Raw genomic sequence first — 25,192 nt, forward strand, 5'->3', positions numbered from 1 at the left:
AAAAAATTCTTCATTCAGTGCAAGAAATTGTTCTCAATTTATTGAATACAGAATATTCTTATTCAACTAGAAGAACATATTTTTCAGTAAAACTATTCCTGTATGTTTTTCTTTCCTTTTTTAAAGGTAACATAATTCTACAATTACGCAATATTTTGTTTCTTTTATTTATTTATTGCCTTTACCACATACATCTGCAAAAACTGTTACATTATAACACCAATAAATACATACAAAATATTTAGAAAGGCACAAATGTCAAATTCAAAATTAGGTAGCATGCAGTTTAAATAATATGTAACAAAATGGAATCCAGTGGATATGGTTGGGATGCATTTTAAGCACACTGAATTTCTGTTGTTTCGAGATATTCATTTGAAAACCGTGCTCATTTTTATCGAAATGATTAAAAATAATCTCTACTAAAATAATCACCTTTTCCCTTTTTATAAAGACACTCGTGTTTCTTTATTCATGTCGCCACTCACAATATGGCGGACGAGCTCACGAATCGTTACTACATAGCATTAAGCAAGTGCGACGTCTACTACACGTTTGTGGCACCAAACACTTAAATTACACAGTTATATAAAAATATCAATACGCATTTTATGTTGTGTAATTAATTGTTGACTTTACTAAATATGGTTATGTAATATATTCCATAGGTGTGTTCTGCTCACGATATTTTGTTCCGAGCTGTGTTACTGTATTATGGTTCCCCCTTCATGTGTCTAACGTGAAGAAGCGTAGTGCCTTTTCGGTAAGCAGATAAAAATTGTTTAATTTGTGCATATATATGAATTTTCAGCATGAAACTTACGCAAACGCTGGAGCTTTACCCCGACACCAGGGTGACGCAGATGCTTTTTAAAAGCGTGAAAAATGCAGCAGAACTGAGACAGAAAGCGGTGGAGGGAAAAATAAATGGTGCCCTCATCAACCCGACAATGGTGAGCCACTTTTATGTTATTGTTTTTAATTCTGTCAATACATTCAGCTTATGCTATTTGAAAAATGATTACTGTCTCGTCTTTGTTCATACGTATGGGGCTGGAAGTGTCTGGGATGTAAAATCCAACTTTGTGTGCTTTTACAGCTGGTGGATCCTTTCCAAGTGCTGGTGGCTGCCAATAAAGCTTTTCATTTACACTCCATTGGAAACATGAAGACCAGAAGTCTCAACTCGGAAATAATTTTCAGCTTGTCACCGACAAACAATGTGCGTACGTTTTAACTAAAATGTCAAACCATGTAACTTGAACTAGTTCAAATTTTGTCACGTATCAACCCCATATATCAATACAGTTCAATAGAAGTTTATGGACCAACACATGTTGCACATTGTTGTAAAAGTGGTCTGTAAAGCATCAGCTGATTACAGCTGATGTCAGTGTAATCTGTTAGATCTGTTGGATCGTTTTTCAGTCTTTAACGTCTTTATCAATGCAGATCTCAGACGCCTTCAAGAGATTTGGGCTCTCCGACAGAGACGACTCGGTCCTGGTGGTGGTTGTTCACGACAAAGACGAGTTGCAGGCCATGGCGGACATCACGGCCATGGTGGACGGTCAGCAGCTTCCAGTGGACCAGGTTTCCTCACTGTCTGACTTGGAAAAGATCAGAAAGGTAATGATCTAATATATATGGATCTCAGCGTATTTTAACAACGAGAGACTCACCAACTGGTTTTAGAGCATAAATCGGAACATGTAGGTCAAATGAATTACGTTTACAGCTATAAATGCTTTATATACACAGTTAAAAGGTGCATAACTTGTATTTTTGCTCTTTTAATGATGCATTAATCACAAATTGGATGCACAGGCTTGGATTTATTGTGCGTAATGCTGGCCTCGAGATTGTACCTTTTTCAGAGCAGCTCTTGCTTATTATTTTAGCCGGAAAATGCTACAGTATGTCCTGAACGTATTTGCTCCTTTTTGTCTCCATTACAGCTGTACAAAGTCACGCCTCAGGAGGAGACATGCGGCAGTCTGCTAGATGCCGTCGTGTGTAGAATGGCCATAAAAGACGTCATGTAGCTCCTGAGGACACAAGAGCAACACGTGATTGAAAATCTGTTCTTTTCATCCCAAAAATGTATTTAGGATTATTTTTATATTTTCAATACCGTTTATGACTGTGTACTCTCCTGGGTTCAGTAAATTATGTCACAGTTCACTAGTTTTTATTCAGTTCTTCAGCCTGTTTTCTGGAACCAGTTTGGGGGGAAATTTAAATAGAAAATCGTAAAAAAAAAAATATGATGCTGTTTCTGGTCTTTCTTTACTCCTTTTGAACTGTTTTGAGATTACAGTCATGTGTTACATTTGGTTGAAACTTTCTAACATCCCTTAAGAATGTTTTTTTTCTTCCTTTCATGTTTATTTGACAAGATAAGTACATTTTGATATACAGCTCAACGTGACTCGCTTTAGATATACAAAATGAATAATTTATCGATCTTTACTTACTTCCATCTGTCTATTTTTTTCCCACTGCTTCCATATTTAAAGGTTAAAGCTGCCGGATCACGCACACCAATTGAGCCGGCTCTCTTACATTTCTGAAAGCCAAAACAAAGTTAAAAAAAAATTTCAGAAATTGTAGATTTATTTTGAATCTTGCATTTATTGACTTTGCATTCGGCAACAGAATTACTCCACAAAAGCTAAAAACTACTGCCTGTGTATTTTGAACTTGCTTGAAGCCCGAATGTCTAGAAAAATCTCTTAATTTTTCCAGATTCAGTGGCTTTCAAATGGTCTTTGACTAGTGATTTGTGGTGGTACTCAGTAAAAAGTAATTTCATTAACAATGTAATAACTTTAACCAAGCTAATTTTGTCATCGAATACATCTGCTATAAATTTATGGTGCTGGTTTTCAGTGTTAGTTCCAAGATTTGTGTTAAAAGACAAAAAAAAAAGTCCAAAACATTTCCCTTTTGAATTGGGGAAAAAATGTGAAGGAACGCTTTCAGATTGATCCAAAATCACATCGGAGCGTTTCAGTCTGGAAAGTTGGCCAGCTCGTCTTTCCCGACGTTCCCTCCGCTGAGGATGCACACGACGGTCTTCCCCTCCAGGTCGGGTATCTTGTCGTTGACGAGCGCGGCGAAGGCGGCGGAACCCGACGGCTCGACCACCAGCCCGGCTCGGTAGAGGGCGGAGACGGCCGCCTTGATCTCATCGTCGCTCACCAGGACGATCTGATCCACGTAGAGCCGACACAGCTCAAAGGGCAGCCGGCCTGCGGAGCAGAGCAGCGCCGCGGTTACGGCATCACATCGAATGCGTCGTCTGGCGACTGGCTCAAGGTTTCTACCTAGTCTAGAGTCGGATCTTAGTGTTTTCTTAGACTCTACCTAGTCTAGAGTCGGATCTTAGTGTTTTCTTAGACTCTACCTAGTCTAGAGTCGGATCTTAGTGTTTTCTTAGACTCTACCTAGTCTAGAGTCGGATCTTGGTGTTTTCCTGGTCTGGTTAGAGACATGGAAGGAGAAAATGGGAAGATGGGAAAATGTTTGCATTTCCAGCTTTAATCTTTATCCAGTCGTCTAAAATAAATGATGTCTGTCTTTCTGCCCTTCCTGATTTGTTTTATCTTTCCTCCTTTTTCCCTTTTCTACTTTGTTTTGTCCGTCCATCTGTCCACCATTGCATCACTTTTTCTTCATTCTTCGGTCTTGCTTTTTGTTCTTTCACTACTTTCCTCCTTTCCCTTTTTGTGTCTTTTCTTCTTTTTGTTCCTTCCACCCTTGTCTCCGTCCTTGTTCCTTCCTTCCTTTGCTATATCAGTTTTTTTATTCCTTTTCTTGTGTTTGTCTGTTCTTTCCTTATGTTATTTGCATTTTTCTCTTTTCTTTATTCATTTCAGAATTTCTTTCTCCCTTCTACATTCCATTTCTCCTCTTCCATTTATTATTTCCTTCCTTCCTTTTCTGTTTTTTTTCTCGTATTTTTCTTTTTTCTCTCAACTTCCTTTTATCTCTTTTCTTTCTTCCTTCTGTCTGTTTTACTTCTTCGTGTGCCAGTTCCTTTGTTTTTTATTGTCACGTTTGTGTCCTTCCTTCTCTCCTGTAGTTCTATTTGGGTACTTTGCTTCCATCTTTGCTTCCAGTCTTTTTTTCCCTTTTTATTTATCCACCCACCCGATAATGAGAATAAACAATTGGTAAAATCTGGAAAAGTCTAGAGTTTTACATGAGAAATATGTTTGAACCCTACTGGTTGGACCAAATTTTATTTAGGAGCATTGAACTAAAGTGGGACTGAATATACACGTGCACTCCACCTATAAGAGGCTGCATGGATTAAAAACCATGGATTTTATTTCAAGGTATCTAGTTCAGTGGGGTTCAGAATGCACTACTTTAGGTTGACTAGAAAATAAAATCTCTTTAAAATGCCAGACGTTTTTGGGTGTAAAATGGCTAAACTTGATAAGTCCATGTGATGTGAATACCTTTGGAAAGGGTAACGTTTTCACAATCAGTAGCTACATGCTAGCATAGAGGAGGACCAACCTGCAGAAGGAGGTGCAAGGCCAGAGGCGATGCTGTGTGTATCCATCCACACCGGCTTCTTCTCAATAAAGCTTTGGTACATCGTACAAGCTGGTGGCAAACACACACACGCACACACACTTGGTATAATCAAGCTCTACGCTGATGATCTGTTTCCACATTTGGGCGGCCATTTTTAAACTTCACTTCACCTCCTTCTGGTTCCACACCATAGATCCTGGTTGTGTCGCACCCCGAGAGCTTGATGGCGGCAGCAACCCCGGCTAGCAGGCCGCCCCCACCGCAGCAGACCACCACCACGTCCGGGTCCGACACCGCCTCCAGCACCTCCAGGCCCAGGCTGCGCGCACACAGATTCTCATTTTAGGAATGAAAACCAGGTGTCCGTTTCCTTCCACCTTGCCTGTGTTTGCTACTCTGTGAAATTTTCTTGCTAACTTGAAATAAATGTAGAGGGTTAGGGGGAAAAAAAAGTCAATGTTTTGTTTAAGTTAGGAGAACCTGGCGTGTCCGGCTATTAGATCCAGGTCGTCGTAGGAGTGCAGGAAGGTCATGTTGTCCTCCTGAACGCACCGGTTCACCGCACTCATCAGAGAGGAGGTGGGAACTCGTTCTACTTCCACCCCAAAAGTCTGAGGAGTAAAATCAGAAATACATCCCTCTGCAATCTTTATAACGGTCAGGTATGATGCAACATTTCATTTATCTTTGTTTTTCAGTCTGACCTGGATAAGGGTGGCCCTGGATTCAGGGGCCGTTTCTGGCATAACCACCTTCCCCTTAGAGCCGTAGTGTTTCGAGGCGTAGGCAAAGGACTTCCCGTAGTTCCCCGCTGATATGGTCACAAAATGGCCACCGCTCGGTCTTCTGGAGAACTGATTGGCCACTCCTCTGATTTTAAAGGACCCTGTCAATCAGAAACGAGGAATATCAAGGTGGGGTTCAGACATGTGGGATCAAGAGACTGCAGCTCCTCCACTGACCGGTTTTCTGCATGTTTTCCAGCTTGATGTGGACGTTGCAGCTGACGCTCAGTGGCAGCGTGGTCTGGCACCACGGGATCATGGGGGTGTTGATGACACCCAGGGGGCTGCTCCTCACCGTCTCCCTGGCTTCTCTCAGCACATCCAGGGTGACGGCGTCCGTAGACACGTCACTCATCTGCAGAACCAACAAAAACATGTGTAACGTACTTTAAAAAATTCCACCTGGTATTATTTAACCTTAACCATTTACTTTTCCTTTAAAAGACGAAGTTGAAATAATTTGAATGAATGGAAAATATATGACTTCTGTGTCTTGAAAAAGTATTCAATGTATTAATTGTATTACTGCTCTCCCATAAAGGCTTTCAGCAAATCATATCTTTTTATCTGTAGTATCATTGTACTGCATTTGAAATTATCTTACATTTTATGACAGATATGTTGAGTTTATATTATAAACTTATGGTTTGTTATTAGCTGCGAAAAAAATGTTGGAAATATAAAAAACTTCTTGTTCTGGATACTTTCAAACAATGAATCCAAGACAGAAATTGATTTACAGATCTCACTTTGAAAAGTAAGACACCTAACATAAGCAAATACTTTGCGCAGTAAGTTCGGCATACTTTACACTTACCTTATTGCTAATATTAGTTGCTATTTCGTTCTGCAAACGATATGTCTCGAGGTATGCACAGTGGACGGTGTTTCTTTTTTTTTTTTTTCTTCCCCGGTCCCTGTTGTCCCAGTTCTGACCGGAACTAAGAAGTCGGACGTAATTTCGCGACGGACCTGAACATGTTGGAAGGCGTTAGCTCGCGTTTTTATAGTTACGCAAGTTTTAAATGAATAAAGTTGTAAATATAAAGTATTATATTTGTTGGAAACGACATGGGGCTTGTAAGACACGTCGTGTGCGCCATGTCGGGTGGAGTTGACAGCTCTGTGGCAGCTCTACTATTAAAGAGAAGAGGTGAGACATTCTTGGGAAACTAAACAGTGTAAAACACCACCTCAGTTACCCCAAAGTGGCCGTGTGTTTGTTTCCTTGCTGCAAACTCAGCAGACATTCGTCTGTTGTTGATAAATGTGCTTCTTAAAGTGCTGACAGATGTTGTGGGTCTCTGCCACTCGAAGGCTACAATGTGACAGGGGTGTTCATGAAGAACTGGGACTCTCTGGATGAGAGTGGAGTCTGCAGCACAGAGAGGGATTGTGACGACGCCTACAGAGTGTGCCAGACTCTGGACATCCCCTTCCACCAGGTGTCGTATGTCAAAGAATACTGGCACGACGTATTTAGGTACCCCACTTGTCATTAAATGAAACCATTTGCAGCTAATGCGACCTATGTTCCTGAGTTACAGTTGTCTCCAATGTATTTGCAGCAACCTGCTGAAGGAATATGAAAAGGGCAGGACGCCAAACCCCGATATACTCTGCAACAAACACATCAAATTCAACCATTTCCACAAGTACGCTATCCACACTTTAGGTATGTATGCTTTTAGAATAACATATTCGGAATCTTTATGGCTTCTAACATGTGTCTGCTGTCAAATAAGTGAGCAGCATATCAAAAACCGGCATAAAAACCTGCTAATTACTAGAATACAGGCATTCAGTTGCAAAATGCCTATATTCTATTAAAAATGTTCAGTTTTTTTTTTTTGAATAATCAACTAGGGAGATAATAACTTCACGTTCTTCACTATCACGTGCTCTTACTTACATAATCGCAAATAAAATTAAGATGTTAAGACTCATTATTTGAAAGTCCAGTTTATTGTTTGTTTTTTGTTCTGTTTAATTTATATTTTCACTGTGGTGGCGGTGTAAATGCTTAATAATAACTAAAAGGATAAGTGTTGTCTTGTTCGTATTAAGCCAATGCAGTTTTTGGCAATGTTAGATCATTTTTATTCTATATATGGCGTCCTAATATCCTGCTGAAATACCCAGTGAGGATCCATTTTCTCCTTACTGATAGATGATCCAATAGGTTTTCACGAAGACCTTGTTCTGATTGGCTGAAAACCTGCATTATTTGCTGTTGCGCGCAAACCGGTGCGCTTTGCTTTTGTTTCAGGTGCCGACGCCATGGCAACCGGTCATTACGCTAGGACGTCCCAGGAAGATGAGGAAGTTTTCCAGCAGTTGCACACGACCCGACCCACCACACTGTTCAGGGATCGATTCGAGATCAGAAACCGTAAGCGTTCGGCTCCGTTTTCAGTCCAACCCGTCTCTCTTTCCAGCACATTTGTTCTTATCCAACCCGCTGTAACTCTCCTGTAATTTTTTGTTTTGTTTTGTTTTTACTCTCATGGATTTCTTCCCTTCAGCCGTGAAGCTGTGCAAAGGAGCCGACCTGGCCAAAGACCAGACCTTCTTCCTCAGCCAGATTTCGCAGGACGCCTTACGGCAAACCCTCTTCCCACTCGCCGGACTCACCAAGGAGTTTGTGAAAAAGATGGCTGCTGAAGCAGGGTTTCACCACGTGTTAAGAAAGAAAGAGGTATAAAAAACAAAAAAGACGTGTCCAATAAGTCATTGAGCCCTACTTGTTACACTCCGTCTGAACCTTATGACCTCTGTTCTTACAGAGCATGGGCATTTGCTTCATTGGAGAGAGAAATTTTGAAAACTTCATTTTAGAGGTGAGATGCAGGTCTTTTTTTTCCTTCTTTCGTTTTGTTCTCTGTCTCTGATTTCTAACATCTGTTTGGTGAAAAAGTGATAATCTGCCACAGTTTTGTTCTACCTGTCAGTATCTGGAGCCTAAACCTGGGAACTTTGTGTCTATTGAGGACGGGGCTGTGAAAGGAACGCATAAAGGTCTGATTATCATAGTTATTAATGCAAAGCCTTTGGTTTAAAAATGTCTTAGTGTTATTATCTCCTGCTTGTGGTTCTTCTACAGGTTGGTTTACGCTGACCCTGGGCCAGAGGGCGAAGATAGGTGGCCAGAAGGATGCCTGGTTTGTGGTCGATAAAGACATTGTCAACGGCGATGTGTTTGTGGTGAGAACATCTTTTTTTTTCTTTTTTTTTTCACCTCAGTTTTAAAGAATTGTACTCAGATTTTATGTGATGGCCCTACTACGGAGCCCCCCAGGGGACATGGGGAATTTTTTTTCTTTTGCGTTCCCTCGCAAAACTTTTGCGTTCCCTCGCAATAATCTACTGATCAGTTCATGCGGCATAATTGATATTATAAGCCTTTTTTACGGTGGAAGCCGTACTTTCTGCTTTAATACAAGCTTATAAGGTTTTTCCACGGACTATTGAGTTATTATCGCTGCTCCTGTCATATCAATAATTACTTATTTCATTCATATTGCTCTTATAGAGCCTCAGTGAAAACGTGTTTATTATTATTAACGCTTTGGTGCAAAAAACTGATTGAAAATCGATTTATTTACTGCATGTTTATGTCTGTTAAAGCTCAGATGGAACGGCACAGAAAGCAGCCCTTTAAACCATTCAGACACGAACACAATAGAGACACAATCAGATGACTTATTACCCCACGATAATAACTCAATAGTCCATGGAAAAACCTTATAAGCTTGTATTAAAGCAGAAAGTACGGCTTCCACCGTAAAAAAGGCTTGTATCAATTATGCCGCATGAACTGATCAGTAGATTATTGCGAGGGAACGCAAAAGTTTTGCGAGGGAACGCAAAAGAAAAAAAATTCCCCATGTCCCCTGGGGGGCTCCGTACCCTACAGCTGGATGATATGGCTGAAAAATGTATCACAGAATTAGCAGTTCTTGCTAACGACTATTGATGACATCCAGGACGTGTTACCATGGAATCCTGTCTCTGCTGCCCGGATATCGAGCAGTTAGTATGTCATGAGACAGTCACACAGCAGCAGTCTTCAGTCAGAGGTGATTCGATAGTCGTTGCAAGACTGACTGTTAACATCAATATAATACCAGTAAATATTGGTTATCGGTCACAACAGCAATATTAATGTTGACCAAAATGTTCATATTGGTGCATCGCCACAAAAACGCATATTAAGCCCCTCCTGCTTCAGGCTCCGACCACCAATCACCCGGCTCTCTTCCGTGACACGGTACGGACCGACCGCTTCCACTGGATCGCCTCGGACCCGCCCGCGGAGCTGGTCAGGACCCAGATGATGGAGTGCCACTTCCGCTTCATCCACCAGATGGCGCTCAGTGAGTCTGGCCGCCTCGGAGCAACTGAAGGTGACAGCAAAGCGACGCGGATTCACTCTGAGCCTTCTTCCCCTGCAGTTCCCTGCACCGTGACTCTGAACATGGACGGTTCGGTGTGGATTTCTCTCTCTCAGCTGGCCAGAGCGCTGACACCCGGACAGGTATCGAGTCCAAGACGTTCCCCCCACCAGTGTTGATTTCATGAGGATAGGTCTTTAACTCCAGTCGCTGCCTCTGTCCCTCCCTCAGTTTGCAGTTCTCTACAAAGGCGACGAATGCCTGGGCAGCGGCAAGATCACCCAGCTGGGGCCCAGCGAATTCACGCTGCAGAAGGGACGCGAAAGGCTAGTGGCGAGCCGGCAGCAGAACGACGAGCCGATCCCTGATCCAGTCAGCTGAGAGCAGAGATCAGCGCTCCGAGTGCGACCATCTTGGATCTGCATGTCTGGTACATTAGGCAGCACGAGGAGATGATTATAGTGATTTCACGCAACCTTTCGGTCCCGACGGTGTTTATTATACAAGGATAAAACAGTAGGAGGAAAGGGTTAAGTTTTGCTGCTAGGTGCTTTGATAAATCTTCTGTATCCTAACATCAAAATGAAGACTTTATTGTAATAAGATAGTTTACTGAGAAAAATAATAGATTTCTAGACCATACGCTACTACTGACTTCTAAAAGCACACAGACGCTCCAGTTTATATTTATTCTGAAGCTGTATAATCTTGTGTAAATGTATTAAAAATGTGTAAAGTTATTTTTATAAAAGAATCAAGAAGGAGCCGTGACTCAAAACAGTGAGGTTTTGCAAAATATTCGCCGATGGAAAAAGTCCAGCATTTTCACATGGGAGACCAGCCGTGTCGAAGGATACACCATGCCTGCAGCAAAGCACGGCAGTGGCTTAGTGATGCTGGTGGGCTGCGACGCCTCCTCCGGATCTGGAGGGCGAGTCGGGTCCCATCCTGGGACGGAACGTCACGTCGTCTGAGTCTGGGAAGATGAGATCAAAGTTAGAGATGGTAGGTTGCAGCCGTTTTGTTTGGTGGGAGCACTGTGCCACTAATAAAGCACAGTGATGGTGGAGTGGCGATATGAGATTTTTTTTTTTTTTTTTAAGTCACAGGACCTCGGTGCCTTTCGGTCACTGAGTTGATTATGAACTCCTCTATATGCTGTTGTATAATGTGAAGTTATGTGACTTGAAATAGGTCGTAAAGCAGAGTAACTATCTGAAACAAATCCAGAACAAATAGCCATAAACCTTATAAAAAAAACTTAAACTAAAATGTAATGAGAAAGGGAGGATCGGACAGAAAATTATTGCTTCAACGTATTATCTGTGGATGTGTTTTAAAGCAATTAAAACTTGGGGTGTACTTAGTTTTTCCACCTCTAGGTTCTCCTTTTTTGTCCTCATCTCTTTGAAACGGTGGAATCTGTTGTCATGCCAATTGTAGATTTTAAAGTGAGAAACAGATCAGGATGTTTGCATTAAATGTTCTGATACATTTGAACTGTAATCTTCTGTCCTTTTTGGCTCTAATATAAGTTTTTTGCGTTTTAGAAAAACGTCCAGTCAATTGGCATGAGACTGTTTTGAGTTGTGATCTGCTCACTTTCATTGTAGCGTTTCTTTCTGGAATGTCACAGATGTAACAAACGGAACTCATAAAAATGATTCAATAAAACTGAATGTTTAAGGAATAACGCGGTTCCTGTTCCGAAGACGCAAGTTATCCTGCTTGGAAACCAACTGTCTCCCCCCCCGCGCCCCGGCCCCTTTCTACTTTTTATATGCATTTTGTTCTATTATTAATCCGTCAGTGAAAAAACAAACACAACGACGCTTTACAAAACTGCAGAAATCGAATAAAACAAACAATAATTAAGTTATAAGTTTCCATTATTTAAAAAAATCTTTGACTCAAATATGTGATCCTGGTTTTACATCAGAGCAGAGCCAGGAGGGAAATGTGTAAAAATATAAACATTAATGATTAATCCAGCGGTGCCAGGTCCTTTTCTCTTTCAATATAATATACATTTTTATCACTGGATAAAAATGTATATTATGCATATAAGACCGTCTCGCCAGGGGCGTCGTTGACCTCTTTCACCCCTTGGTGGCGCCACTGATCCTCTGTTCTTGTCATGGGAAGTTGTCAGTTTTATTTTAGGATTTATTTGTAACACCGGTGTGGATAAAATGTGTCCCCAACGCAGCAACAGACAATAAATTAAAAATAAAAATGCTAGATTGTGAGTTTTAACATGACTTGCATCTATCTGTCATCTCTTTTGTGTTTGAAATTATTAAATCTATATTTTTCTAAAATGATAATCAGTTGTTTTGAAATGAAATGTTCGTGTTTTGATACTTTTCTAAGTGTGATTACAACAATATTGTAAATTTTAAGACGAAGCAGAACTTTTAAAAAATTAAATTTTCAGTCATTTTAAACTTCTAGTGTCAGATCAAATTAAACAGAATGCCCATTATAGACAAACTTAGGATAATCACAACTATGTATTCCAGTGATATAGCAACCACTGTAGGTTTATATTGTATAAAACTTAAGAATTCGGAAGTGTCAAACTTATCATTTAGAAGCAAGCACAGCAAATTAAAACGTGATACAATTCTTAAACTTGACTATTATTACTGCTATTATATTTCTCAGTTCTTATAAACACCTAAACGCTTAAAGTATAATAAATTAGATTAAACTATACATTTAAAAACCGTCACAGATGATGTCGAAGCAGAATCATTCCTAGTGAACCTCATTAGCAGTATGATTACAAATATTGTATTTATCAATTCCCTAAAATCTTTAACAATGTAAAACATTTTTCACATTTGAAATGTAGAAACTGATGTGATTTGAAGTGATTTGACCAGACTTTGTCTGATCTGCTCCAATCTTGCTCCTGTTGTAATGTAATTTATCCAATTATACAGGAAGCAGACATTTGTGTTTCTTCAGTTTGGTTTGCAAATTTTGGATTGTAAACTCCAGCAGTATCCACACTGCAGTCTATATTTATTGTCAGTGAACATTTGTTAGTGACGACTATATACACCACCGGCAAGTCTCTTTAAACCTAAACTGACTTTTGATAAACTAATGAGAAATGTATTCAGTGAGAATTTAAGTGCTGCTTGGCTCGCTTATGTTTCGGGCCGGCTCTGTGGCTCAGAAGATGGATACAATCCCGCACCGCACTCTGAAAACTTCTTAATTATGATACTTTTTCACTTTTATATCTGCATAAAACTTCTGCAAAAGTCGCGAACGGAAGACGCGGTGCACAGGATTTTTTTTTTCTTTTTTTAAACAATGCTCTTGTGCTCATTGGTCATCCTGTCAGTGGCAAATCTCCATTAGAAAAAGAAAAGATCCCCCTCGGGAACGCGTCCCAGAGGGGGAACGCAGCAGGTTTATGGAAATAAGTTGAGGAGGAAGAGGAGGGGAGGTAGAGGAGGAGGAGATCCACGGAGCCATTTTGTACTCATTTTAAACTCAGTGTGGTTTCACGCAGCCGCCGCGCGCTCTGGATACGCTGACACCATGGATACCGAGCGCCTTTTCCTGCGTTAAAACTCCACAATGAGGGATAAAAGTAAAATGCGGTGTTGGGAGAGGGAGAGTTAATCCATTACTGGAGCGCTTTCTGTGAACCTGACTGGGATCTGGCAGGTATCCGGGCATGGAGCCGGCGATGTGTTGGATTTGGATCTGTGTCCTGCTCGCGGTGCCGCTTGCGGGATGTTTGGAGATGCACCTTTCGGAGACTTTACAGCCCGGGAGCGTTTTGGCAAACCTGTCTCTGGGACCTGGTTGGACGTACAACATTGACAGGACTTTATCGCCCAACTTCATCCAGACGCTTTTCCAAGTTGGGAAGCGCAGCGGGGTGATCCGCCTGTCCCGCAGGATTCAGTGCGCGCACACGCCAAGGAACCCAGCGCCTGTTTATTTCAGAGCAGGTTCCTCGACGTCCGGGGACGCGACTCTGACGCATTTTAACGTGTTTGTCCACGGACAGAACTGTTTTATTAAGTATAAGAGAAAGACCGAGCCGGACATTCACATTGAACACGTTTTGAAAGTGAAGTCAGCTTCCTGTTTACTGGCAGGTAAATTGTTATTGAATGTAAAGAAACTTTTGCCGGTATCCACGCAAAGTATAACCCTTTTAAATACTAAATGTGTTGGAAATGACTTTGTTGCGGCGTTCATGCATGGGGATTTGTTCCTGGTCAACGACTTGTGCCTTGAACACAAAGAAAAGGTGGATTTGCACTGCACCCTGCACGGCTCTCCAGGCAGCAGGCTGTCTGTGCAGCTGAGTTTGACTCTGTCACAACATGAAAGTACCCACAGAAAGTCTGGCAAACTGATCCACAGGGGGAAGCGTCAGGTAAACTCAGGTCCGCGGTTCCAGATCTCCACCTATCAGGTGTCTGTCCCCGAGAATGAGCCCCCATACACACATGTCATCACCCTGAAAGCAACTGATCCAGATGATGGGGAGGCAGGGAGGCTGGAGTACAACATGAAGTCTCCTCAAGACAAGAGGTCTGATAATTACTTTAAAATGGATCCAAAGACAGGGAGCGTATCGACCATCCAGCTGCTTGATAGAGAACTAATGGACACACATGTTTTCTTAGTTTTTGCAACTGACAACGGCACCCCAAAAAGATCGACCAGCTCTATCCTGACCATCACAGTTAGTGACAAAAATGACCACAGGCCGGTGTTTGAGCAAAAAAATTACAAAATAAACATCAGGGAGAATGTGGAGGTTGGCTTTGAGGTGATGACCATACGTGCCACTGATGGCGATGCTCCTTCCAACGCCAATATGGTTTATAAAATCATCAACGAAGACCGTACCAACTCTGTGTTTGACATTGACTCCCGGAACGGCCTGGTGAGGATCAGGGAGCGGCCTGACAGGGAGACCTGTGCCCAGTACAAGCTGATCGTTGAGGCTGATGACCAGGGCAAGGACCCTCATCCTCTGACCGCCACTGCCACAGTTCACATCACTGTGGAGGATGAAAATGACAACTATCCCCAGTTTAGTGAGAAGCGGTACGAGGTACACGTCCCAGAGAATGTAGCTGTCAACACTAAAGTTATACAAGTGGAAGCGACTGACAAAGATGAGGGGAATAACGCCAAAGTTCATTACAGCATCATCAGCGGCAACACTAAAGGCCAGTTCTACATAAACTCCGAAAAGGGTGAGATTATTGTCATCAACCCTCTGGACTATGAGGTGATTCAGGATTATAAACTAGGGATCAAAGCTTATGATGGTGGCAGGCCTCCATTAATGAATAGTACTGGAATAGTAGTGGTGCATGTGGTGGACATCAACGACAATCCTCCTATGTTTTTCAGCACTCCTTTCCAGGCCACTGTGTTGGAAAATGTCCCCATCGGTCACTCTGTTATTCACATTCAAGCAACAGATCTCGATTCAGGAGAAAACGCTCGTCTGGAATACCGGCTCACTGGCACAACACCTGGTTTCCCGTTCACCATCAACAACAGCACCGGCTGGATTGCAGTCGGCGAAGAACTGGACAGAGAGACTACTGACTTCTACACCTTTGGCGTTGTGGCAAGAGATCATGGGAGGCCTGCTATGTCTTCATCAGCCGTCGTCAGCATCGTGGTGCTGGACGTGAATGACAACATCCCCGCATTTACTGAAAAGACATACTCTTTAAAGATCAACGAAGATGCAGTTGTGGGGACCAGTGTGCTGACCGTGACAGCTGTGGACAGGGATATTAACAGCGTGGTGACTTATCAGATCTTCAGTGGAAACACCAGAAACCGCTTTTCCATCACCAGCCAGAGTGGTGGGGGCTTCATCACCCTGGCCCTTCCCCTGGACTACAAGCAAGAACGGCAGTACGTCCTGACGGTCATGGCGAGCGATGGGACACTCTACGACACTGCTCAGATTTTCATCAATGTGTCGGATGCAAATACACACCGGCCTGTTTTTCAGAACGGTGGCAATCTGCAGGTGCTTCTTGGTGAGGACAAGCCTATAGGCTCTACTGTGACTACTATCACTGCAACAGATGATGACACGGGGGAGAACGCACGGATCACGTATATCATGGAAGATAATGTTCCACAATTTAAGATAGACCCCGATACTGGTGTAATCATAACACAGATGGAGATCGACTATGAACACCACGCGTCCTACACTTTAGCCATCATTGCCAGAGACAATGGTGTCCCTCAGAAATCTGATACCACTTATGTGGAGATTAGAATTGAGGATGCTAATGACAATGCTCCCATCTTTAACAAAGATATATACAAGGGGAGTGTACTTGAAGATGCACCTATCCAAACCAGTGTTCTCCAGATTTTTGCGTCAGACAAAGATTCTGACTCCAATGGAAGGGTGAGTTACACCTTTCAGGGTGGAGAAGATGGAGAGGGCGATTTCACCATTGAAACATATTCTGGAATAATCCGAACAGCTCGCAAACTGGACCGTGAGAACGTTGCTTTCTACAACCTGAAGGCGTTAGCTGTGGATAGAGGGTTTCCTCCTCAGAAGGCAGTTGTTTCTGTTAATATTTCAGTCCTAGACATAAACGACAACGCTCCGGTGTTTGAGAAGGATGAGCTTTTTATTTATGTGGAGGAAAACAGCCAAGTGGGGTCCGTTGTTGCCCATATCACTGCCACCGACCCAGACGAGGGCACCAATGCTCAGATTATATACCAGATTGTAGAAGGAAATATTCCAGAAGTTTTTCAGCTTGACATTTTTAACGGCGACCTCATTGCGCTCACAGACCTGGATTACGAGACCAAAACAGAATACATCATCGTGGTCCAGGCCACCTCAGCCCCACTGGTGAGCCGGGCTACTGTACACATCCAGCTAAAGGACATGAATGACAACGTACCTGTGCTGCAGAACTTTGAGATCATCTTCAACAACTATGTCACTAACAAGTCCAACAGTTTTCCAACTGGAATTATTGGAAAGGTACCAGCCCAGGATCCAGATGTATCGGATAAGCTGCGTTACAAGTTTGAATCTGGAAATGACCTCAATTTGCTACTGCTGAATGAAGACACTGGGGATTTGAGACTGAGCAGGGATCTGGATAATGACAGGGCTCTGGAAGCCCCCATGACCATTTCTGTCTCAGGTGAGTAAATGCCTCATTGCTTCAGTTCTACTTCTTGCTTAACGCACTGCTTGTAAAGTTGGGTTCATGTTGGGTCAGTATTTTCAAATAATAATGGAAATGTTGCGTGAAAAACTCTGCAGGGCCAAAACATCATTTTCTGTTGAACAGGAGTAGTGGCAAGTTTCAGGTGCAGCACTGAGTGCAGGATCAGCTAAAGTGTTGGCTGCAGGCTCTGCGCAGGATCCGGTTGTGCTGCTTTCTGGGTGATGAATCCATTGTGTGCAAGTGGTTGGTTTGGGTAATAAAAAAAGGTGCTATTATCAGGGCACTCTTGTAGCTGAGCTGCTTTGTTGTTGCACTCATGTGGTTTGGTGTTGAAAGAAGGAGCTCAAGTATGCCAAGGATTTATTCCCCTCATTTTTTGGTCTTCTGCAGAAGCACTGCAGGGGGGGAGAGTTTAATGGACATCTTGTGGCAAGATGTCCACGGATGCAACAAAGGACTTGCTTTGCATACTTGCACTTAGTCCCTGGATTGTTGAGCTAAAGTTGAAAGAAGTGTCTGGAACATGGGTTTGATCTGTAGGCATTCTTCCTGCAAGGTCATGTAGAAAGAATTTACTCTAAGTATCTTTTTTTTCTAAGACAGAAGCAGACTTTGTTCTTTAAAGTTAAAGATTAGTGAGATTCTAGTACATGGGGATTCTGGGATTCTCACTTTAACCAGCAGGATTCACTCTGCAAGAAAATCTCTAACATTAAGGCAGATACATAGAGTAGCTAACCTGCCACCCATTGGCAGGTGATTTGCTTTAACATCCCTTTTTTTTCTTTTCTTCTATTTTCTCACTCTCCTTCTGCCACCTTGATTTGCTCTCACACAGCACTTCAAGCCCAGAAATAGACAAACAATTCAACACAACTAAAGCTGTTCATTCATCTTTCTCTCACTGTGTCACCCTGTCATGTTTCTAAGGTCAGGAATGCCAGTGTATGAAACACGCATAATAAACAGAGAAGGGTGCATTAGGGAAACCTACATTTACAGTCACATTTTCTAAAGCTAGAAATGTGCTGGCAGATATTTTCTCCTGGTTGTCTATGTCTAGGTTTGGGACAAAACCATTGGCATAATAATGAACTGACCCCATAGACCATTTTGTGACTTCGACTCGAGGTCCACTCTTTTTGTCTAACAGTAATTTTTCTGATTGACCCACACTTTGTTTTTGTCTTAGGAAAGAAGGCAGATTGGCCTCTTTCTGAGTGCTTTATGGCTGTTGACCCTCACAGCATCCTAGGCAAGCTACTCAACAGGTTACAAACCTTATAGCCCTCATTCAGGGCCTCCTGATTCATGCTTGTCAATAACCAGCCGACGAGCTTCAGTGTATCCTTGACAACAGGGACCTCTTGATTGTCCCTATGGGGGGGGGGGCTGAACCCCTTTGCTGTATCACCTCTTCAGAAATAAGCATGTGTTTCTGCACAATTTAACAGATGTGCATGGAGACACTAAGGAGACATCCTAACGTTCATTTTTTTAGGGTTCATGCTGATGTCAAGGGCTTAGTAACCATTACTTGATGCTTTGACCTCTTGACCCAGGTGTCCAGGGAGAGGAAAGCCTGAGGGGACTTATATGCAATCAGGATTTTAACGAGCTCTAAGAGACTAGACACCAAATGCGTTCTGAAATCTTTTGAATTGAGTTCCCTCTAGCTACCTTGGTCAAGAATTACATTTTTGTTTCCTCCTGGTTATTGTTTTGACCTTTTCTTGGTCACTGCTTTAGAGACCCTTAGTCATCCTCCATGCTTAAAACCTGCCTAAATACAGTGAAATGTTTTGGTTTTTACACCTGCAATTGGGAGAAGGGAGCATTGATTTTTTTTTCTGTTTCAAGAAATGTAGTTACTGGAAATTTAGCAGGGCTATCCTTAAATGCATGCAAAAAGTACTTTGCAGAGGCTTTTATCATTGTGAGCACCAGGCCTGAGAACATTTTTCTAGCCTTCCCCTGAAACACAAGACAACCCTGATAACTCTGAGATTCACTTGTTTAACACACTTTGATAGCCACAACACTGCTCCATCTGTCCCCTTTTTCCATCAACGTTCACTTAAAACCTCTGGTGTTTTCCCTGTTCACTGATAGATGGACATCAGACATGTTCAGGGCATTTTCTGCTTACTGCGCCGATGCAGTAGCTGAAACTGTGATTTTAAGTTGATTTTGAATTTAAGTGTCAAAAAAGAATTGTAGTCATCAAAATGACCTCTTGACCTCACCAACACTAGTAATTTGTTCCCCAGATGGGCCTTACTTTAGTTAAACAATAGAAACAGTCTGTGGGAGTTAAGGCCAGAGTTTGATCTCCCTCTGTTTATTTAATCCCTCTTTGACTCAGTAGTCAGGTCTGATGAGGTATTGATCTCGCATTGGAACCCTTCAGACTAAATTGTTTTTCTTTAGGAAGCATCCTGGAATAACGGGAATGAGGAGAGCTACTAAGGAAGCGTGTGCAAACAGGCTTTAGGTGGAGTTTTATAAGAAATGCTGCATTGGGAGATTGTTACTTAAACGATTAGGAATGACTGATGCTATGTAGCCTTTTTCCACCCGCTCTGATCTCTTCAGTAGACGACACGGCATGATGCTACACGCACTCGTGCACCCCACCCCTCCGCTTCCCAGGCCTCCCCTCTCTTTTCCCTATGGGGCTTTTTTTTATTGAGCTTTCCAACCTTTAAGTTTGCTTCTTAATCCCATTGGAGGAGCTGCATAGCTCAGCTTTTTCGCATTTCTTTTCACCACCCGAACCCAAGCAGCACTTTCTCTGCCGGCTCCCAATCCCTCCTTTCTCCAAAATGCATAATTAGATTTTCACAGAGACAAGGAACTTTTAAGCTTACTTCAAATTCAAGCCAAGAAAAACACTGTTTTCCGTGAGCACACCCAGTTTTCACAAACTCCAGGAAGCATCACAGCTTTTTTACACCAACAGACGAGCCTCTCTTTGCTGTTTGGTCTCAACTATGTTTTGTACCTTGAGTTAATTTTGTGTTTTTATTCAATCTTTCGACCTGCTAAATCTGCTCATCCACTGTTTAGTGACTCGAATAAATATTGATACCCCTTAAATCTTTTCAAACTTTGTCACATTTCACCCAGAAGGGGAAATATGTTTTTTTTACGTCAGTTAAAGCTACTAGTGACTTTACGCACATATCATTTTCCATGTAGATTTTAACCTACCTCACCAGAATACTTTCTTTGACATGTTTGCTGAATCCCCAGCATCTTTTTCTTCTTCTTCTTGGTGTGTCTGACACACACCATGCCCCCTGATTTGTGACCCTTCATGTTGAGGTAGCAACGGGGTGAGTGTGCGTCAGTGAACCGTCAGAAGAGTTCTCTTAATTAATTTACTGTAAGCTGAACTGCAGATTTATGGCTACGATCAGGGAGTTATGAAACAGTTGAGTTATTGGCCTTCGCAGGAAAAGACAAGTTAATCCCCGCACGAGTCAGAGAACAGAGATTAGCTTGCTGGGCTTCCCTTTGTACTGATGGGCTAAAGGAGTTTGCAGACAGCGAGAACCTCCTACTTTTGATGACTTCACATGTGTAGTAACAGGTATTACTGTAGGTGATCACGTTCATCCCGTAGCCATTCCCGTCTCCTCCCCTTTCTCTTTCTGGCTTTAGTTTTTTTTTTATTTTTCCTATAGCTCCTCTCACGTCATTCCCAATGTTTCCAATCAGTGTCCAGGGAAACTTCCCACTCGGTCAACATGCATCACCTGAAGCTTGTTGTTCCCCTCCCATGTGTGCCTGCCAAGGCCAAACATGTGCTAAGAGGTGATACGAGCTAATTTGATTACAGCTCACATTAGTTTATTATAAGGCCGCCTATTGTTGGCGCTCCATCTGTGAGTCCCTTCAATCCTTCATTTTCTGAAGCAGCTTCATCCTGTTATGGATCACGAGGGGCTGGATCCTCTCCCAGCTGTCGCCGGGTGAGAAGTGGGGTCGACTTTGGACAGGACGCCAGCTGATTGCTGACCCCGGCTGGGTGAATTGTTTTAAAAACTCTACTTCTGTCTCAGAATGTATCCTAATCTTTTTTTCTTTTTTTTTTAAATTTTTTTTTTGGACTGAATGATGCTTTCAGGTCAAAGATTCAGTGGGGTGATTCCCTTCCAGATGGCTCTACTAAGAGTCAGACACGTTCCATGTTAGCCACTAATGTGACCAGTAAGAACAAACTCCTCTGAAAGAACGGTGTTTGTTGTCCTGCAGGATGTAGTTGTGTCTCTGTGCCAAGATGACTGATTTAAATGGTCAAATTACTTCCTCAGGTTTTCCTCAGGTTTTCAGAAGTCTGGTGGTAAATAAGATCAGTTGTGTTGCATCAAGAAATGATCTAAAATCATGCTGGGACAAGAAGGCCTTACTGATATTTGTCCCCATTTTTATCAAAATAGCTTCATTTTACTGTGGCTGGATGGAAAGTGTCTGTGAACATCAATTTAGATGACAGATTCTTTGCTGGATTAAGGTCTGGGCTTTGATTAAGCCATTTTTTTTAAAGCCCTGGCTGTATCATTTAGGTTGTTCTGCTGGTGAAAGCTGAACCTCCGCCCCAGCTTTTGAAGTTTCTAACATGTTGGCCAATATTTATCTTTATCCTCTTTCTGATCTGCTTGGTGAGTTTCGGGCAAAATTGTTTTGTTTTTATTAAAAAAAAAAAAAAAAAGGAACGGAGAATGTCAATTGAAAAATAGTCTGAAAATACACTAAACAGATTTTTAAGTGACCACTGGTATCATTTTACGTTGTTTCCTTCCAAAAGATATTCAAATCATTTACACCAAAAGCCTCTTGTAAAAACATCCTCTAAATTCTTCAAAGACGAGTCACTTTGAATAAAACTATCAGTTTAATTTGTGTAATTTAATAGACAGTCACACACCTAAAAGCTGTGTCACATGTTGCCTCGGTTTCTCACAGCAGCTGATCCCATTAAAGCTGAAAAGACACCGTCTGGAGAGGTAAACGACACAGGAAAGAGACACAATAGCTCATTCTATCTCGGCTTAAAAAATGTGCTAATTCTCCCCCTTTTTTTTCCTCTTAAGTTTTGCTATTTGAAAGAAAAAGCAAGTCAGATTTTTTCTGTTCTTTGTTGCTTATCTCTGATTGCTTGTTCAATAAGATAAATTCACTCATTAATAGTGCTTTATGGACATTTACTACTTATGTCTGTCCGTGGGAAGAGTTTATGTTTTGCTTTAGGTGCTTTGGAGTCTCCTGGTTGTAGATTGGAGTTGGAAGTGTTAAAACTAGAGGATCGGTAGTGGTCACTGCTCCCCTCCAAAGTTGTTTGAATGCTTGATTACAGGCCTGAGAGTCCTGAGGCGTTTAAGGATCTACGGATATTTCCTCCTGGGGCTTTGAGAAATACCGTGGATGTACTGAGCGGTATGTGGTATCTTTTTTGTGTTCAATATAAAGACAAGACTGTGCCTCATGACTTCTGTGCTGAAATGTGAAAATCTGGCCACTTTTTTCTTTTTTTCTTTTTTTTTTTTGTTGTTGCCTGAGCCATTTTTCCGCCACCGTTTCACCCTTAATCCGCGAGCTCCTTTTTCAATATCAGTGTTTTGTTTGGAGCCCGGATGTCCGCTTCTTGTTCTGGCTGCAAAGCGAGCCGCAGAGTGCACCGTCTTCCCTTCATCTGCCGTGTTTGCTGCCGGGATTTCAGAGTCGGCTTGTTTGTCTGCAAACACCTCCACCTGCGGCTCGGGCTAGACGGAGTTAAAGATGGGGAAACACGTGATGGGCTTTGTTTTTCTGAGCTTCACTTTATGGTATAGTTTTCTTATCTGAATATTTGAGCTTCTTTGTTCCCCAAGTGGAATGATAACTTCAATTGATTTTAAAATCAAAATTTGAGAACATAAAGTTGGATTTAGTTGATATTTTTTCCCCAATTAGGAACATAAATACACTTTCAGACTGATTTTTTTAATCACTGTCTGCAAATATTTAGTTTAGCTGAGGTCAAGAGTTTCTAAAAGCATAACTTTAGCCAATAATCTTGAATAGTCGTCTTTACTTGATTTGTATGCATTAGTTCAAAACTTGATATACATATTTTTGATTCCCACGATGAGCGTTTTAACCTCAGCATGCTGCAGGACTCTGATTTAACCAACTCCAGAAGGTTTTGGGGTGAGGTTGGTGGGTTGGGGGGAGGTCGTCTGTGATTGTAACCAGACACACCTCTCTCTCTGTCTCCTCCTCTGTCATTCTCCCACTCAGACAGCACAGTACTCGTTATTGTCCCTCTCAGCGGGGGGTCAAGAGGAGCTTTGCCGCCCGCCAACGGCTCACGAGTGTGACATTACATGCGTCACGAAGTGCAGTGACCAGCCGCTGGAATGTTAAGTGGCAACGATGCACACGTTTCGGATACTGCTAAAGTAAACGATTAGAGCCGTCAAGACATAATTAGGGGCGAGTTTCTCCTTGTGAGCTTTGGAGCGCTTCTAAAAGAAAATCAAGGAACCGAAATTGAGGTCTACTTCTGCCTCAGAAGGAAGATGCTATTGCTTAATGTCCAGAATTTAAGTATATCCCAGAATTGCTTGAAGTTTTCAAAGCAGTTGGCGTTATTCGTCTTAAAACATACAACTTTGGCTTCTTGATGCTGCGAGTTTTAGTTTGTAGATCTGGAAATAGCATACACCTTTTCTGTTTGGAGTGAGAAGAAAAGCCTGCAGTCTACTGCCTAACACATGCTGCTTGTGACTCGGTTAGTTGAGTTTTAACGCCATCGTCCCTATTAGTACGACTTGGCATTAGCACTGATAATACAGGTGTTTGGATGAAATGTCAAACGGCTTAAATGGATTGAATTCACTGGCACAAATGGGCCAATATCAGTTCCATTGCTTAATCCAGAGCTTAAACTACAACATGACTCCAAAATTCAATCCAGAGGGAAATTACAGGACTGACCAACATCACTTCTGATATAAGAAAAACCAGGAAATTATCACTTAAGGCATTCCAACATCATGGAACTTTACTGGAAATCCTTTGTGTTGTGAGAACATTTCCTTCATCCGCACCACACCGTAATTGTGTACGCGTGAAAGCAAATCCTTAATTGGTGCTTCAACACTGATCCCTTAAGAGTTGATATTGGAGTCCACAGCTGGACCTGGTGCCAGATTGTGCTTTGAGACGCCTCAGTTTTAGTCCTTTCCGCCTGGTGACAAGTGTGATCTTGACAGTTAATAGCTTGTGTGTGTGTGTGAGGGTGTGTGTGTGTGTGTGAACTTGTTAATGTAAGCTCCGTAACTGCTGGCACTCTTTTTGTAGCCAACACTGTCAGGCTGGGAATTTCTGCATCAAAAAAAAAAAAACAAAAAAAAACTTTGACTGAATTGGTAAAAAGTTTTTAAAGTTACTAAAACTGCTAAATGTTGTATTCCGATTCTAGTTTTTTTTTTTTTTTTTGCATTTTCGTCCATATTACTGATAAAATTGGACTGCAGTCAGACTTGAGTGTGAATGGAAGGATAACATGCATATGCACGGTATTCTTTTTAACATGCCTAATGCGTCTTAAAAATGTTAGCATTTTAGCATGTTAATAAAATGGCTGGTGTATTTGCTTGAGGAAAGATGTCAACACTCTTTTTGACCTAAAAATTAACTTTTGACTTTTTTGATAAGGCAGGTAGTTAGTGAAGTGAGTGCAAGTTTATTTGCATTCCCAAAACTTACTGTAAGTTTGACTGGATTTTTGCTAATCTTTTTAGAATTAAACATTAAACCCTATTTCCAATGCCTATGTTTCTGATCTAAAGTTTATGGAGTCTGGAGTGGGACGCTTGATCAAATCAGAATAACTCATAGAGAGAGAAGTGTCCCCCCCCCCCCATCAGATAATTCCTGCTTGGTGAAATGAAGTGAAATGACCAGCCTTCAACTAAGCATGTCCACTTTTATCTTCATAAGCTGGGATGCATGCTGATGCCAGGTCCAAACACGATCTTTAGGCTTTTAACTAGCTTTTAACATTGATTCAGTGCCATTTTGACATACAACATGCATTACACAGAACTCAAACTGCCCACCGCTCTTGCTCAGGGGCACATCACCGGCCTGTGTGCTGGCTGTCACAGAAGGATTTGAACCCCGACGTAAGCCTTGCTCCGCTGCTGTCAGCCCGGGTATCGCCTTTCAGGCCCCCCGCACCCCGACA

The 25,192-nt window shown here is 42.0% G+C and overlaps 4 protein-coding genes across 7 annotated transcripts in view; 3 read left to right on the forward strand and 1 right to left on the reverse strand.

The window, feature by feature from the left end:
- The first annotated feature begins 716 nt into the window (after positions 1 to 716).
- tprkb (Tp53rk binding protein) lies at positions 717 to 2,237 on the forward strand. The gene is made up of 4 exons (XM_015007727.2): positions 717 to 953; positions 1,100 to 1,222; positions 1,453 to 1,629; positions 1,959 to 2,237. Exons 1-4 carry the CDS (start codon positions 813 to 815, stop codon positions 2,043 to 2,045), a joined length of 528 nt encoding a protein of 175 aa, XP_014863213.2. The 5' UTR covers positions 717 to 812; the 3' UTR covers positions 2,046 to 2,237.
- A 377-nt stretch (positions 2,238 to 2,614) lies between these two features.
- On the reverse strand, positions 2,615 to 6,239 carry LOC106930278 (uncharacterized). 2 transcript variants are annotated; one of them, XM_015007725.2, is made up of 7 exons: positions 6,154 to 6,239; positions 5,514 to 5,691; positions 5,256 to 5,437; positions 5,032 to 5,162; positions 4,722 to 4,870; positions 4,531 to 4,620; positions 2,615 to 3,254 (listed from the first exon to the last, which is right to left on the reverse strand). In XM_015007725.2, the coding sequence occupies exons 2-7, from the start codon at positions 5,689 to 5,691 to the stop codon at positions 3,013 to 3,015; spliced, it is 972 nt and encodes a 323-aa protein (XP_014863211.2). In that variant the 5' UTR covers positions 6,154 to 6,239; the 3' UTR covers positions 2,615 to 3,012. The 2 variants fall into 2 exon arrangements, with proteins under 2 accessions (XP_014863211.2, XP_014863210.2); XM_015007724.2 differs by lacking the exon at positions 6,154 to 6,239 and having other exon boundaries at positions 5,514 to 5,712.
- Positions 6,240 to 6,295: 56 nt separating this feature from the next.
- On the forward strand, positions 6,296 to 11,423 carry trmu (tRNA 5-methylaminomethyl-2-thiouridylate methyltransferase). 2 transcript variants are annotated; one of them, XM_088003208.1, is made up of 11 exons: positions 6,296 to 6,489; positions 6,619 to 6,819; positions 6,905 to 7,011; positions 7,606 to 7,728; positions 7,862 to 8,034; positions 8,123 to 8,176; positions 8,288 to 8,354; positions 8,440 to 8,540; positions 9,568 to 9,712; positions 9,791 to 9,873; positions 9,962 to 11,423. In XM_088003208.1, exons 2-11 carry the CDS (start codon positions 6,677 to 6,679, stop codon positions 10,109 to 10,111), a joined length of 1,146 nt encoding a protein of 381 aa, XP_087859334.1. In that variant the 5' UTR covers positions 6,296 to 6,489; positions 6,619 to 6,676; the 3' UTR covers positions 10,112 to 11,423. The 2 variants fall into 2 exon arrangements, with proteins under 2 accessions (XP_087859334.1, XP_014863208.2); XM_015007722.2 differs by having other exon boundaries at positions 6,349 to 6,489; positions 6,654 to 6,819.
- Positions 11,424 to 12,779: 1,356 nt separating this feature from the next.
- celsr1a (cadherin EGF LAG seven-pass G-type receptor 1a) overlaps positions 12,780 to 25,192 on the forward strand; it is a 79,776-nt gene continuing 67,363 nt past the window's right edge. For both annotated transcript variants that reach the window (XM_015007718.2, XM_088003002.1), the window contains exon 1: positions 12,780 to 16,926. In XM_015007718.2, coding sequence (XP_014863204.2) covers positions 13,428 to 16,926 — 3,499 coding nt within the window. In that variant the 5' untranslated portion in view covers positions 12,780 to 13,427. The remainder of the gene's footprint in view (positions 16,927 to 25,192) is intronic.

Source organism: Poecilia mexicana, unplaced genomic scaffold (genome assembly GCF_051168715.1).
Source record: "Poecilia mexicana isolate PSO_F unplaced genomic scaffold, ASM5116871v1 scaffold_23, whole genome shotgun sequence".
Taxonomy (NCBI): Eukaryota; Metazoa; Chordata; class Actinopteri; order Cyprinodontiformes; family Poeciliidae; genus Poecilia; species Poecilia mexicana.

What these genes read in the sequence shown, in the direction of transcription:
- trmu (XM_015007722.2), top strand. Translation starts at nt 6,408, where the DNA reads ATGGGGCTTGTAAGACACGTCGTGTGCGCCATGTCGGGTGGAGTTGAC. An exon ending in TACTGGCACGACGTATTTAG is followed by an intron (nt 6,820 to 6,904) that starts GTACCCCACTTG and finishes ATGTATTTGCAG; the next exon opens with CAACCTGCTGAAGGAATATG. An exon ending in TGTGAAAGGAACGCATAAAG is followed by an intron (nt 8,355 to 8,439) that starts GTCTGATTATCA and finishes GTTCTTCTACAG; the next exon opens with GTTGGTTTACGCTGACCCTG.
- tprkb (XM_015007727.2), top strand. Translation starts at nt 813, where the DNA reads ATGAAACTTACGCAAACGCTGGAGCTTTACCCCGACACCAGGGTGACG. An exon ending in GCTTGTCACCGACAAACAAT is followed by an intron (nt 1,223 to 1,452) that starts GTGCGTACGTTT and finishes TTATCAATGCAG; the next exon opens with ATCTCAGACGCCTTCAAGAG. An exon ending in ACTTGGAAAAGATCAGAAAG is followed by an intron (nt 1,630 to 1,958) that starts GTAATGATCTAA and finishes TCTCCATTACAG; the next exon opens with CTGTACAAAGTCACGCCTCA.
- LOC106930278 (XM_015007724.2), bottom strand. Translation starts at nt 5,712, where the DNA reads ATGTTTTTGTTGGTTCTGCAGATGAGTGACGTGTCTACGGACGCCGTC. An exon ending in TGGTGTGGAACCAGAAGGAG is followed by an intron (nt 4,621 to 4,721) that starts GTGAAGTGAAGT and finishes GTTTGCCACCAG; the next exon opens with CTTGTACGATGTACCAAAGC. An exon ending in CCTTGCACCTCCTTCTGCAG is followed by an intron (nt 3,255 to 4,530) that starts GTTGGTCCTCCT and finishes TCTGCTCCGCAG; the next exon opens with GCCGGCTGCCCTTTGAGCTG.